The 14737-nt window shown below is 35.7% G+C and overlaps 1 protein-coding gene across 5 annotated transcripts in view; it reads right to left on the bottom strand.

Annotated features, from left to right (window-relative positions):
• sli (slit guidance ligand) overlaps nt 1–14737 on the bottom strand; it is a 604758-nt gene that overhangs the window by 36509 nt on the left and 553512 nt on the right. For all 5 annotated transcript variants that reach the window (XM_012282307.2, XM_076539933.1, XM_076539932.1 and 2 more), the window contains 2 exons: nt 10745–10816; nt 10225–10368 (listed from right to left, as the gene is read on the bottom strand). In XM_012282307.2, the coding sequence (XP_012137697.1) occupies nt 10225–10368; nt 10745–10816 (216 nt within the window). The remainder of the gene's footprint in view (nt 1–10224; nt 10369–10744; nt 10817–14737) is intronic.

The raw sequence follows: 14737 nt of genomic DNA, 5'->3' as shown, positions 1-14737 counted from the left end.
TAAGTATAAACGTAAGTATCTGAAAGTTGTAACAATCAAAGTTAGACCATTAAAGTCAAACACCTCGACAATCAAACGAATTAGCAACAATTTAAAGGGTTCTCGATTCGCTATGCAAACAACGGAACAGTCGGGTCGCATTACGCTATCAAGTGCAACGATCGAAGTTGGAATCGATCAAAGATGATTGGTTCAATTGCATAGAATCGAAGATGGAGCTCGGTGCGTCGACCTTTCGAAGTTTCTTCGTTCCGCGAGTTAAAGGTCGATTGTGCAATGGGTAACAGCACCGGTGTGTGTTCCACTTTGTTACAGTTGTTCTCAAGTTCGTCCTACATACTCGATAAATAATTGATACGATTGTCAATTGTCGTCGTACTTCTCGGAACTATCCTCCCCTCGCATTCTTTGTGGGTCTCACGTGTGACCGTGTGCACGTGTACGGTCACGTGACGGCGGAATTCTTTGAGGTACGGGTCGTTACACGAGTATCCATTTCACACTTTTCTTTCTTGCAAAATTATTGTATACATTTGTTACAAATAGTATAGAAAAGTCTGTTAAAAATTCTATTTGCAACGTGTCATTTAAAGACGTGTTAACAAAAGTGTCAACAAAAATATTAGTTTAGAGTATCAATATTGTCTGACCATAATAGTAGACAAATTTATAATATTAATTTATTTGTGATACTAACAAAATTGTTCACTTATAGTGCAAATGAAAATTTTAACAGTGTATTGAAATTATATTACATGTAGTTATACGTTATTATACACACATGTAATTATACATCATTGTACATACATGTAATTATACATAGTTGTACACACATGTCATTATACATCAATGTACATACATGTAATTATACATTGTTGTATACACATGTCATTATACGTCGTTGTTCATGTGTGTAATTATACATCGTTGTGCACACATGTCATTATACATCATTGTACATACATGTAATTATACATTGTTGTACACACATGCCATTATACATCAATGTACATACATGTAATTATACATCGTTGTACACACATGTAATTATACATCAGTGTACACACATGTCATTATACATTATTGTACACACATGTAATTATACATAGTTGTACACACATGTCATTATACATCAATGTAAATACATGTAATTATACATAGTTGTACACACATGTAATTATACATAGTTGTACACACATGTCATCACACATCATTGTCCATACATGTAATTATACATCAAAGTAGTATAATATGCACTTGCATTATAGTTCATACATAATTGCATTACCTAACAGGTATTATATAAAACCCGTTCTCACGTTAGAAACCGAATCAAATGTGACCGAAGGTAAACCGCCATAATTCGCCCTAAACATTTGGCATGACTAATGCTCGATGTTTTCCGAAACGCACCGTCCTCTTAACGGTACAGTCAATCACGATAATGGAAGGCTGGCTGTAGCGGAGGTTCATTTAAATAGATTGCGTTACGTCTCGCGTTGCAAGATCCACGAAACGTATCTCGGGACTTAAACAGACGTTTGCGATGATAGGTTAGAGGTCTCGGTGGCCGGTTCACCGTTGACCATCTATTGGCTCGGGTACCCGTTGCAAGCCTGTAATTATGTCCGCCAGAGAGACCACGGCTCGGAGAATATCCCGAGACGAGACTAACGGAAGAAACAAAAATACGAAATAGAGAGGCGCCGTGGGAGGGAAGAGGGAGGACGAGATTGAGGAGAAACGAACCGTGATGGTGTTCCGCTGTTGGAGGAGCGTGGACGTAAGGCAACAACTGGCGGATTTAGACTCCTGCTCGGGGGCCAATCCTGGAAGCAATTACCGAAATTTCCGGATACGTTGCTCAACGAATTTTGGGGGTAATGCTTAGAATTTCGGATGAGATTCGCGTTTGGATGAGGTATTTTAGATTTAATGGAGATTTGGGGCTTTTGGGGTGGAAATTTGAGGTTATTGGATTTGGGATGGGAAGTTAGGGATTTGGGGAGTTGGGGAGCTGGGAATTAGGGAGATGGGAATTTAGGGAGATAGGGAATTAAGGAGATGGGAAATTAGGGAGATAGGGAATTAGGGAGATAGGAAATTAGGGAGATAGGGAAGTGGGGATTTGGGGAGCTGGGAATTAGGGAGATGGGAAATTAGGGAGATGGGGGATTAGGGGGATAGGGAATTAGGTAGATGGGAAATTAGGGAGACGGGGAATTAGGGAAATGGGGGATTAGGGAGATATGGAATTAGAGAGATGGGAAATTAGGGAGATAGGGAATTAGGAAGATGGGAAATTAGAGAGATGGGGGATTAGGGAGATAGGGAATTAGGTAGATGGGGAATTAGGGAAATGGGGGATTAGGGAGATGGGAAATTAGGGAGATAGGGAATTAGGAAGATGGGAAATTAGAGAGATGGGGGATTAGGGAGATAGGGAATTAGGTAGATGGGAAATTAGAGAGATGGGGGATTAGGGAGATAGGGAATTAGGTAGATGGGAAATTAGGGAGATGGGGGATTAGGGAGCAATGGAATTAGGAGGACAGGGAATTAGAGAATTAGAAAATTAGCGAGTTAGGGAATTAGGGAATCATGGAACTGAAGATTTAGGGATTTGTTATCATACTTACATTAAAAAATGTATAACCATCCAAACATACTAGCATTAAAAAATGTACAAGTACCAAATAATTCCTCCACTAATTTCTCCCCAAAATCTTCATCCATAATTCCCTCTAAACATTTGCCATGAATAAGATATGTTTCCTATGATACAACAAAAGAAGAATCTAATTTGGTCATCACACAATAGCTACTAAATTAACTTTTTTCTCCCCGAAATAATGTGACGTGTCGAGGCAGTACACGAAGTGGATTCGGTAGAATTTCAATAATTTCTAGCCACCGGTGAGAGCGGTAGATTAAACTCCCACCGCGCACCAGCCAATCCAGAAAGCAATTACCGAATTTCGACGTAGCCGCTCCTTCACAGGAACTAACAAAAGGACCTCCTGGACCTTGTCTGTCTTTCTCTCTCGCTGCTGGGGTCTATCGTGCTCGATTCCGAATGTTGCTCTGCCAATGTGCTTTGTGTTCGCGCGATAAGAGTCGGATGAAACGAAGCTAGATTGATAGCAGTGGGATTATAAGAGTCTGTATGTTCCTATATCGGCGGTTCTGTGTTTCTATACTCTTATTTTGATTTATTTGTTCAAATAGTGTTAGGAGAATTTTATGCGACTTTTTAAATAGGAGAGTAGTGATGGGTTTAAGTGGCACAAGAGAATTTTTAATGAACAAGAGTATTTTTAATAAATTAAAGAAAAGTATCTTTAATATGTACAATAAGTATATTTTATGAATATTGTTGGAAAAAAATGAATGATTTTTTTAAATGGTGAAGAAATGTGGTATAAAATATAAATAATATATAGAAGTATCTGTAAGAAATAATAAAAGACTATTTTTAGTAAATGAAAGTACCTTTAATAAATAATAGAAGAGTATTTTTAATAAATAAATTATAAGAGTAATCTTTAATATAAAAAAAATATATTTCAGAAAATATAATTAAAAATAAAATTGATGATTTTGTAAATGAAGGAAAAATGAGGTACGAAGAACAAATAGTATAGAGAATCTTCATTATATGGAAGATGCATATTTCATGCGAAATAATGCAGTACGTAATGTAATAACAGTAATACTACGTTAATTTGCGGTACATTCGTAACATAATCTAGTACGGTATAATCATGCGAGTAATTAGGGAATCTGGGTACCTGTTGTTAATTACAAATTACATGGATGCGTTATTTATGGTTATTTATCGCCAGGAACTAGTCACTAATTACTGTAGCTGACTCGTTGTTGAATATTGTTTAATTGTACATGGTCCATGATGGTCAATTAATTCTGTTTATATCTGTGCTTTTAATTTTGAGAAATGGGAGAAAATTATGGGCGATTGAAATTTGAAGATTTGGGAATTAGGGAATTGGGGAATTAGGGAGATGGGGAATTAGGGAGATGGGGAATTAGGGAGATGGGGAATTAGGGAGATGGGGAATTAGGGAGATGGGGAATTAGGGAATTGGGGAACTAGAGAATTAGGGAATTGGGGAATTAGGGGATTGGGGAACTAGAGAATTAGGGAATTAGGGAATTGGGGAATTAGGGGGTTAAGAAATTAGGGAATTGGGAAATTAGGGAATTGGGGAATTAGGGAATTGGGAAATTAGGGAATTGGGGAATTAGGGACTTGGGAAATTAGGGAATTGGGATATTAAGGAATTGGGAAATTAGGGAATTGGGGATTTGGGGATTTAGGAAATTAGGGAATTGGGGATTTGGGGATTTAGGAAATTAGAGAATTGGGGATTTGGGGATTTGGGAAATTAGGGAATTGGGAAATTAAGGAATTGGGAAATTAGGGAATTGGGGAATTAGGGAATTGGGAAATTAAGGAATTGGGAAATTAGGGAATTGGGGAATTAGGGAATTAGGGAATTAGGGAATTAGGGAATTAGGGAATTGGGAAATTAGGGTATTAGGAAATTAGGGAATTGGAAAAATAGGGAATTGGGAAATTAGGGATTTAGGAAATTAGGGAATTGGGAAATTAGGGAATTGGGAAATTAGGGAATGGGGAAATTAGGAAATTGGGAAATTAGGGAATTCGGAAAATAAGGAATTGGAAAGTTAGGGAATTGGAAGTTTAGAGAATTGGGGAATCAGGAAATTAGGGAATTAGCAAGTTAGGAAATTAGGGAGTCAGGGAATTAGCGAGTCAGGGAATTAGAAAATTAAGAAATAGGAACTTAGGTATTTAGGAACTTGCAATTATATAAATTTGAAGAGTTAAAACTACCAATTGAACCAACACAGAAATAATAAGGTCCAGATAAATTGCACCGAACAAAGAACCACAAGAACCAATTCGCCAAACAGTTTCGTCTAAATGGACACCCAGTTGTCAAAGAGACGTGCACCGTTTGTCCCGGTTATTATCGAGCTAAGTGTACAGCGAACAAATGTTATTACATCGTAAATACAAGCTTGTACGCTTCAGCACGGGTCCGTGATATCGCGTTTCAAGCGGCACAATATGCTTACACGACGTAGTGATACTAATCAGCCGTGTGTCCGCGCCCCTTTCCATTGTGTCAAACCATTTATTACCGGCGAGTTTCATCCTCTTACCACCTCGAACAGCTTTCTACGTTTGCCACGATGGGTTAATCACACGTTTCGTTGTTGTTCTCTGTTCGAAAGATGGCCTGGGCAACGCGTGCCGCGGACAACGGAGTGATTTAATTAATAATTTGTGGTCCTTAATTGCGGGTTGTGTGTACAACGTGTGGTGTCATGTTGTTAATCAATCTTGGGATAGGTGAGACGGGATTTTGTTCCCTTGTGTTGCTGTCTTTTTAAATTATAGCATTTATAAATTTTTTAAATTATAGCATTTTATGGTATGGGAATAATAAATGATATTCGATAGATATTTAAATGTTTAAAGAAGAATTCAAGACGAATTTAAAGATAGGAAAATATGGGAGATGTAGAATGATTAAATGGTTGTGTCACAATATTTATGTATGCTCTTGTAACACATACGTGTCTTGTAACAAGTATGTTCATCTCAGAATTTTGTTATTTCCAGTTATTTTCTAGTGCATGATGTTCTATTCACTTGTAGAAAGATGTACGTAGCAAATTTTATGTTGGAACAATTAATTTTTTTATTGTAAATGCGTAAAGTTTGATAATGCATGTTTGAATCTCCCGCGCGGCGACCGCGAGTGACGCCATGTTGGATTTTTCCCGCGCTTTTCGCTATGCACCTCAATCTTCCTTAATTTCACTCATTTTTTACGTTCTACGGCTCAAAATTCTTGTAAATACTTATTGGAAATGTGTATTGTACCTTTTTTTAGGTTCATATAAGTAGTTTTTCAAAAAAATACGAATAATTACTGTTGTAAAGTTACAGTATCGTAAGTCTTGTTTGACAATGAATATAATTTAGATACTTCAAAAGATAATTTGAAGTAACAGATTGTACAGGGTGTACCAATAAAATGTATCTTGAATTTTGAATAATATCAAACATGAAAATAATAATAAAGTAAAATATTTAATACAAAAACCACTATAGTCATCATAACCTCAAAACCAACATACCAATTCAATTTCTTTCTATCAAACAATAAAAAGAATATAATAATACATAAAAAGATATACATTTTAGCAGAACAATAAACGATGAAATGGAGCATATAATTTCACATAATTCCCACCATGAAAAAGAATAAAAAGATCTTTCACGATGATTCATCGCGAAAGAAGCGTAACCGTATCATCCTGCTTTGAAGGGGCGTATCAAGCAACACCCCCCTTGAAGAGCGTATTAACCTTCTCTGGTTTCCAAGCTGGCCATCGACTTATCCACGCAGGATGAAGGATTATCAGCTCGTACGGCTGTGAGAATCTCGGCGAAGCTCGCAACATAATACATCCTTTTGTAAGCTCGCTGATCCGGCCGTTATCATCAGAAACTGCAGGTTACGAGGCCTTGTGAAACTTTCGAGTCTGGCCACTTCGCGGGATGATAGATGGACCTTCTTCCTTTGTTTCGCTTTTCAACTTCTCTTGAACGCAACTGCATGATTCTAGTTGACTTCGTGTTACTTCCACAAGCAAGTTCTTCTTGATTTATTTATTTATTTATTGATTTATTTCAGAGAAGTAATTATTTAGCTGCATTTGCATGAAGAATGGAAAATGTAAACCAAACCGACATGAAAAATGCACAATGCAGCATTCATGCATGTCGTACAAAATATGTCGCAAGAACCTTTTCACGGCAAAAGTATCGAACATAAAAATCCTTGGTAGCATAGAATTTCGCGGCATCATTAAACGTAGATTCGGATCGGACTTCCGAATAATGCGAGACAAGTTTCGAAAAATGGAAACGTGGATAAAAACTGCATCTCCCAAAAGTCTCCTATCAACGCAGCAATTAACAAACACACCGAGTCGCAGCGATCCTGCTCGGAGAATAAATAATAAAAAAGGAAGAATGAAAGAAAGAAAGCTGTTCCATTTATCGAACAATAGCCGTCGACGGTAACATCGTTTCGTGCACAAAAAGAATTCCAAGTCTCTTCCGAAAGTGGGACGTCGACGGTCAATGGATGAAACTTCCGCTCGCTTTTTCTCCCCCTTTCTCCCTGTTTGTTTTTCCTTTTCGTTCGTTTTCGAGGCAGAGAAAACGGGGACTCGAAACGAGAAGCGTACGATCGCCTTAAAAAAAAAAAAAAAAATGGAGAGAATCGAAACCCGAGCGGAAAAGTCACGCGTATTCGATGTTCGCGGCGAGTTTCACGAACAGAACTTCGATACTTCCGGGTGTACACGTACACGAGTGCGGTATGTAGGCCATCGTCTGAAAAGTTTATACGATAACCTCCCTGTACGACACTGTACGAGCACTTTCACAGCTATCGGTTACATATGCATTGTTTCGAACCTCTGACAAGAATTTAAGTTTGCAATAATTAACACCGAACCGACTATGCCGAAATTTCTTTGGTGGTACAGAGTTATTTGATGTGTTACTCTTTGATGCTGAAGCTAATTGTAGTAGTAAAACACTTATTGTACTTAGAATTATTATTTAGAAATAGAAAATTAACGTGTTTGTTATGGGACTTGATATCAAGTTTGTGAACGCACCGAACCGACTATGCCGAAATTTCTTTGGCAGAATACAGTTATTCGATGTATTACTCTTTGGTGTTAAAGCTGATTGTAGTAGTAAAACACTTATTGTACTTAGAATTATTATTTAGAAATAGATAATTAACGTGTTTGTTATGGGACTTGATATCAAGTTTGTGAACGCACCGAACCGACTATGCCGAAATTTCTTTGGTAGAATAGAGTTATTCGATGTATTACTCTTTGGTGTTCAAACTGATTGTAGTAGTAAAACACTTATTGTACTTAGAATTATTATTTAGAAATAGAAAATTAACGTGTTTGTTATGGGACTTGATATCAAGTTTGTGATTGCACCGAACCGACTATGCCGAAATTTCTTTGGTAGAATACAGTTATTCGATGTATTACTCTTTGGTGTTAAAGCTGATTGTAGTAGTAAAACACTTATTGTACTTAGAATTATTATTTAGAAATAGAAAATTAACGTGTTTGTTATGGGACTTGATATCAAGTTTGTGATTGCACCGAACCGACTATGCCGAAATTTCTTTGGTAGAATACAGTTATTCGATGTATTACTCTTTGGTGTTAAAGCTGATTGTAGTAGTAAAACACTTATTGTACTTAGAATTATTATTTAGAAATAGAAAATTAACATGTTTGTTATGGGACTTGATATCAAGTTTGTGAACGCACCGAACCGACTATGCCGAAATTTCTTTGGTAGAATACAGTTATTCGATGTATTACTCTTTGGTGTTAAAGCTGATTGTAGTAGTAAAACACTTAGTGTACTTAGAATTATTATTTAGAAATAGATAATTAACGTGTTTGTTATGGGACTTGATATCAAGTTTGTGAACGCACCGAACCGACTATGCCGAAATTTCTTTGGTAGAATACAGTTATTCGATGTATTACTCTTTGGTGTACAAATTGATTATAGTAATAAAACACTTATTGTACTTAGAATTATTATTTAGAAATAGAAAATTAACATTTTTGTTATGGGACTTGATATCAAGTTTGTGAAAAATTGCACCGAACCGACTATGCCTACGGAAATTTCTTTGATACAGTAAAGTTATTCGGTGCTACAGCTGATTCTAATAGTAAAACCTTCTCTTTTCATCCTTAGAATGATTAGATAAAAATAAAAAATGACCACTTATGATTCTTATTGGACCTGATATCAAATTTGAGAGTAATTGCACCGAACCGACTATGCCTACTGAAATTTCTTCGATACAGTAAAGTCATTCGGTGCTACAGCTGATTCTAATAGTAAAACCTTCTCTTTTTGTCCTTAGAATGATTAGATAAAAATAAATGACCACTTATGATTCTTATTGGACCCGATATCAAATTTGAGAATAATTGCACCGAACCGACTATGCCTACTGAAATTTCTCCGATACAGTGAAGTTATTCGGTGCTACAGCTGATTCTAATAGTAAAACCTTTTCTTTTCATCCTTAGAATGATTACTTTAAAATAAAAAATTACAACTTATGCTTCTTATTGCACTCAATATAAAATTGCACCGAACGACTATACCGAAATATCTTACACTTCACATTTTCTTCCAATAAAAATTTCAGTGACCTCACTCATACATTTGATAAATTTAATGACCATTTACGTGATGTTCCTGAATTTCCTTAATGGTTTTTGGTTTTCACTCGCAGAAATAGTTTAATGAGTCGAAACGTACCGTTCCGAACGGTACATTTAATTTCTACGAAACTATTGGTTCCAACTGAAGCGCATTTATGTAATTGGATCTGGTAAAAGAAATAACCTTTGAACCTTTCAAAATGATTAGCTATTTTGTTGCTCGTCTGGAGAATATTCTGCTATTACTTTTTCAAGATCTTGTACTTTGCACTTTAATACTATCTAAATTGCTCTTTTTTATTTCAGACTTCAATTCTATTTAACTCACAAGAATTTTAGGTGTTAAAATAATACTTGAAGTGAATAATTTTTGTTGAAACAATTTTCAATTTTTTTAAATAATAATTTTCAATTTTTTTTAATAATAATTTTCAATTATTTTGAATAATAATTTTGATAGTCTTGTAGCTATACAGGGTGTCTCATAACTCGTGGTGCTCCTGCAAAGGGGTGGTAGAGAACGCGATTCTAAGCAAGATTTCCCTTTGCAGAAATGGGGTTTGAAGCTTCGTTTTTGAGTTATTAAAGAAAAACGCGGACCAATCGGAGCGCGAGGATTCGGCGCCAATCGCGACGCGCAGCCGCGAGAGCGACGCCTTCGTGCATAATGGCCGACTGGGCGTAACCCTCGCGCTCTGATTGGTCCGTGTTTTTGCTTAATAATTCAAAAACGAAGCTTCGCACCCTATTTTCGTAAAGGAAAATCTTATTCAGAATTACGTCCTCTAGCACCCCCTTCCGGGAACACCAGTTATGAGACACCCTGTATATTATTGAGAGTAAATGAGGAATAATTTTGTTACTTACAGGCGTTTCAAGTTCATCATGTTGCTGAATAATAGATCGGGAAGATGGCGCAGTTGGTTCTTGTTGAGGCGCAGCTTCTCGACACCGACTAAATCATGGAAGGCACCTCTCTCGATGGTGTGAATCTGATTACTCGATAGCCAGCTGCAAAAATTGATATACACATCATTTTCTCTAAAAGACCCTCACAAAACGACCAAGTCTGAATGTTATCAATTTTGAATATTCACAAAATTATCTGAAATTTCTATAAACTCTTCTAAATCTACTTTCTACGAAAGTTCACGTTTCAAGAGACACAAAATGGAAGCTTGAAAGCTAAATAACGCAATCTGTAGAGTAAATTGCGTGGGATTTAACTAACTTCGTCCTTTCTTCGAAATAATACCATTCAGTCGAAATTTCGCGAACTTTTCACCCCCGTGGTTTCATTCAATTCAATTCGCGAAACTCGTGCAACTAAAACCACCCCCGTTTTCGCGACCGTCTATTTAACAAACAAATACGTGGATCTACTCACAGAACGTGGAGCGTGGCCATGTCTTCGAAGTCCGTCTTGAATATCACCGAGATATTGTTCCCTTGCAGGTCCCTGCGAACAAACAGTAACAGAAATTAATTTCACCGACGCAGTGGAACGAGTCAATAATATGGTCGTCTATCGGGCAAAAATGCAATTTCCCAAGCTTTCGAGGGTTTCATAAAAATCTCGATGTCTCAAGTCGAGGAAAATTGATACGAGTATTGTACAAACGTTGCCGGGATTATTTGACGGTCAAGGAAATCAATTTTTAAGTGTCGGGCAAATAGGGGAAATTTATTTAAGACGTTTCTTATTCTTTTGTATGCAATTTCATATTTAATCATTATTTTTTTTTATTTAGTTTATACATGTGTGAATGTAACCACATATGTTACACATATGTTTGTTGGTAATAAAATAATTTACTTAAGGGATGAAGTATATTGTATATCAATTTTCCTGTTTCACATATGTAACTCTTTTTGGGTTGCACATATGTGCTGGTTTAATTATGTTGAACATGAAATAACTTAAACATATGTGACTTATGTGAAACTCCACATATGTTACACAATGTCATTAATAAAGTATTTTACTTATGAGATGAAATACATAATATGTATCAATTTTTCTCATTCACATATGTAATTTTTAAATTGCACATATGTGTTGATATGTTGAACATGAAATAATTTAAGCATGTGTGCTTAATATGTAACTCCACATGTCTTACACAATGTTATCAATAAAATAATTTACCTAAAGAATGAAACACATCATGTGTATTAATTTTCCTCATTCACATATGTAATTTTTAAATTGCACATATGTGTTGATATGTTGAACACAAAGTAATTTAAACATGTGTGCTTAATATGTAACTCCACATGTGTTACGCAATGTCATTAATAAAATAAATTGCCAAAAGAATGAAACACATCATGTGTATTAATTTTCTTCATTCACATATGTAATTTTTAAATTGCACATATGTGCTGGTATGTTGAACATAAAATAATTTAAACATGTGTGTTCAATATGTAATTCTACATGTGTTACAAAATGTTATTAATAAAATAATTTACCTAAAGAATGAAACACATCATGTGTATCAATTTTTCTCATTCACACATGTAACTCTTTTTAAATTGCACACACATGTGCTACTATTTTTATGCAAAATTTTAAAAATAAATAACCCCATATGTTACAAGTTCGCCTAAAAAAATAAATAAATAAATTTATAAAGTTTCGATCAGCATATAAATATAAAAAGTTAGGCAATAAAAATGAGAATACTTTGTTTCGCGATGCTTAACTAATTCCATTTCAACTTGAACCCCCAACCACCCCTTGTCGTGCTTGTTTGACGCGAATAAGTATTTCTGTTTTCCAGTGCCGTGCAAATATTTGTTGAAACGCGAAAGGGAACGGTACAAAGAGCAACCTTCGGAGAAATTTCATCGCGACCCCTTTTTTTCCCTCGTTTTAAAACGTTGTCGCCGTTTATGCGCCGCTCAAAGCGACCCCCGACAATGTGAAACGAGACCATCGGCCCGTGAATCTAGCATCGCGACGCGATTTTGTCCAACGCTTTGTACCGTAGTTTTCCTTTTTATTTTCGATTAATCTTGTCACCGTCGATAAAGGTAATACGTAATTAAGTGCGCGTTAATGACGGGAATTGATAGAGTGGAATATTCTGACTAATTACGGTGACATGAAGGGTGAAGGGATTTTTGAAGAAATTTTTGCTGAATTTCTATTCAAATTTCTACAACTAAAACGTGACTCATGTAAAGTATTGATGTTCTAAATTTTCAAATATTAAAATTTCCTAGTTCGAGAAATTCACTGGTTCCATAATTCCCTAGTTCCAAATTTCACTAGTTCTAAAATTCTCTAGTTCCAAAATTCCCTAGTTCCATGTTTCCAAATTTCCAAATTCACTAGTTCCAAAATTCCCAAGTTCCATGTTTCCAAATTTCCAAATTCACTAGTTCCAAAATTTCATAGTTCTAAATTTCACTAGTTTAAATTTCCCTATTTCCATATTACCAAATTTCCAAATTCCCTAGTTCCAGAAATTCACTGCTTCCATAATTCCCTAGTTTCAAAATTCCCTAATTCCATATTTCCAAATTTCCAAATTCACTAGTTCCACAATTCCCTAGTTCCACAATTTCCTAGTTCCATAACTTCCTAGTTCCAAAATTTCCAAATCCTAAAATTCCCTAGTTCCAGAAATTCACTGGTTCCATAATTCACTAGTTCCAAAATTCTTTAGTTCCAAGCTTTACTAATTCCAAAATTCCCTAGTTCTAAAATTTCTAGTTCCACAATTCCCTAGTTCCATAATTTCCTATTTCCAAAATTTCTAAATCTCAAAATTCTCTAATTCCAAAATTACCAAATATCAAAATTTCCTAACCCCAAATTTCCAAATCCCAAAATTCTCTAGTTTCAAAATTTCCAAATCTCAAAATTTACTAGTTCCAAAATTTCCAAATTCTAAAATTCCCTAAATTCAAAATTTCCAAATTTTTAAATTCCCTAGTTCCAAAATTATCAAATTCCAAAATTCCCTAGATCCAAAATTTCCAAATCCTAAAATTCCCTAGTTCCAGAAATTCACTGGTTCCATAATTCACTAGTTCCAAAATTCTTTAGTTCCAAGCTTTACTAATTCCAAAATTCCCTAGTTCTAAAATTTCCTAGTTCCACAATTCCCTAGTTCCATAATTTCCTAGTTCCAAAATTTCTAAATCTCAAAATTCTCTAATTCCAAAATTACCAAATATCAAAATTTCCTAACCCCAAATTTCCAAATCCCAAAATTCTCTAGTTTCAAAATTTCCAAATCTCAAAATTTACTAGTTCCAAAATTTCCAAATTCTAAAATTCCCTAAATTCAAAATTTCCAAATTTTTAAATTCCCTAGTTCCAAAATTATCAAATTCCAAAATTCCCTAGATCCAAAATTTCCAAATCCTAAATTTCTCTAGTTCCAAATTTCCAAATCTTAACATTTCATAATTTTCAAATGTTAAAATTCCCTAATTCAAAAATTTCCAAATAGCATTCTCGAAGTGTTTAAAAATCTGTCCGTGACGAATAGGTTAGAATTTAGTTAAATCCGTCGAAAGTTTGCACAGCGCTTCCGGCAAATGTCTCCCGCAATTATCCCGACGACAATGCTCGCGAGATCCGAAAAAACACGGTCGAAATTAAAATCTCACGCAAGGCTTAGAAGAGGCGTTTTTTTTCGGCTCCCCCGTCTGAGCCCGTCCGAGCTACGAAAACGAGAGAATAATTCGCGTTTCAGAAAACGAGCATCGAAAGAATAGGAAACGAGAAAGAGTAGAAAATAAAATAGAGGGAAATGAAAAATAAAAGGAAATAGAAGACGAGAAAGAATCCGTACGAAAAGCAGTCGACGAGTAGGCCTGTCTCGTTACTCGTTCCTACGTCTGGCGTTTTTGTCAGGTAAAAAAGTTCCTCGTGAAAAAGGAACCAATTTAATAAGGCCTTAATAACTCGGTTGGACGAAGGGGGAGGACGCAGACGGCTGCGTTTGACGGCTACACCCCTTCTACTTCCTTTTTCCATGAGAAGAGCAAATTCACGCTTCCTAGTTACTCCACTGCATTGGAACAATGATATTTGCTCGGCGAACACTCGCTGTGTAGACTTCAACTGTTCCATTATATCGATCTTCAAGACGTCAATGACGCGAACACGTGATATTCGGGAAGCAATTTGTACGAGCAGAAATTAGGCTGAATCTCTTGAGAATTCTAATTGTACGAATGTTCTACCCTCTTTATTACCCTTTTCTACCATCTTCTATTTTATCGTTCTACGAATTCTATTACAGGAATTTAATACTCCATTTTCCTTTCATTATTCCTCTGCTTCTTTCAGAATATTTATATACAGTACATCGAAAAAGTAGCCACTTTTTAAGTTCAAGGAAAATTACCCTCTTCA

This window comes from Megachile rotundata, chromosome 15 (genome assembly GCF_050947335.1).
Source record: "Megachile rotundata isolate GNS110a chromosome 15, iyMegRotu1, whole genome shotgun sequence".
Classification (NCBI taxonomy): Eukaryota; Metazoa; Arthropoda; class Insecta; order Hymenoptera; family Megachilidae; genus Megachile; species Megachile rotundata.
Note: the sequence above shows the minus strand (reverse complement) of the source record. Positions and strands in the feature narration are given on the sequence as shown.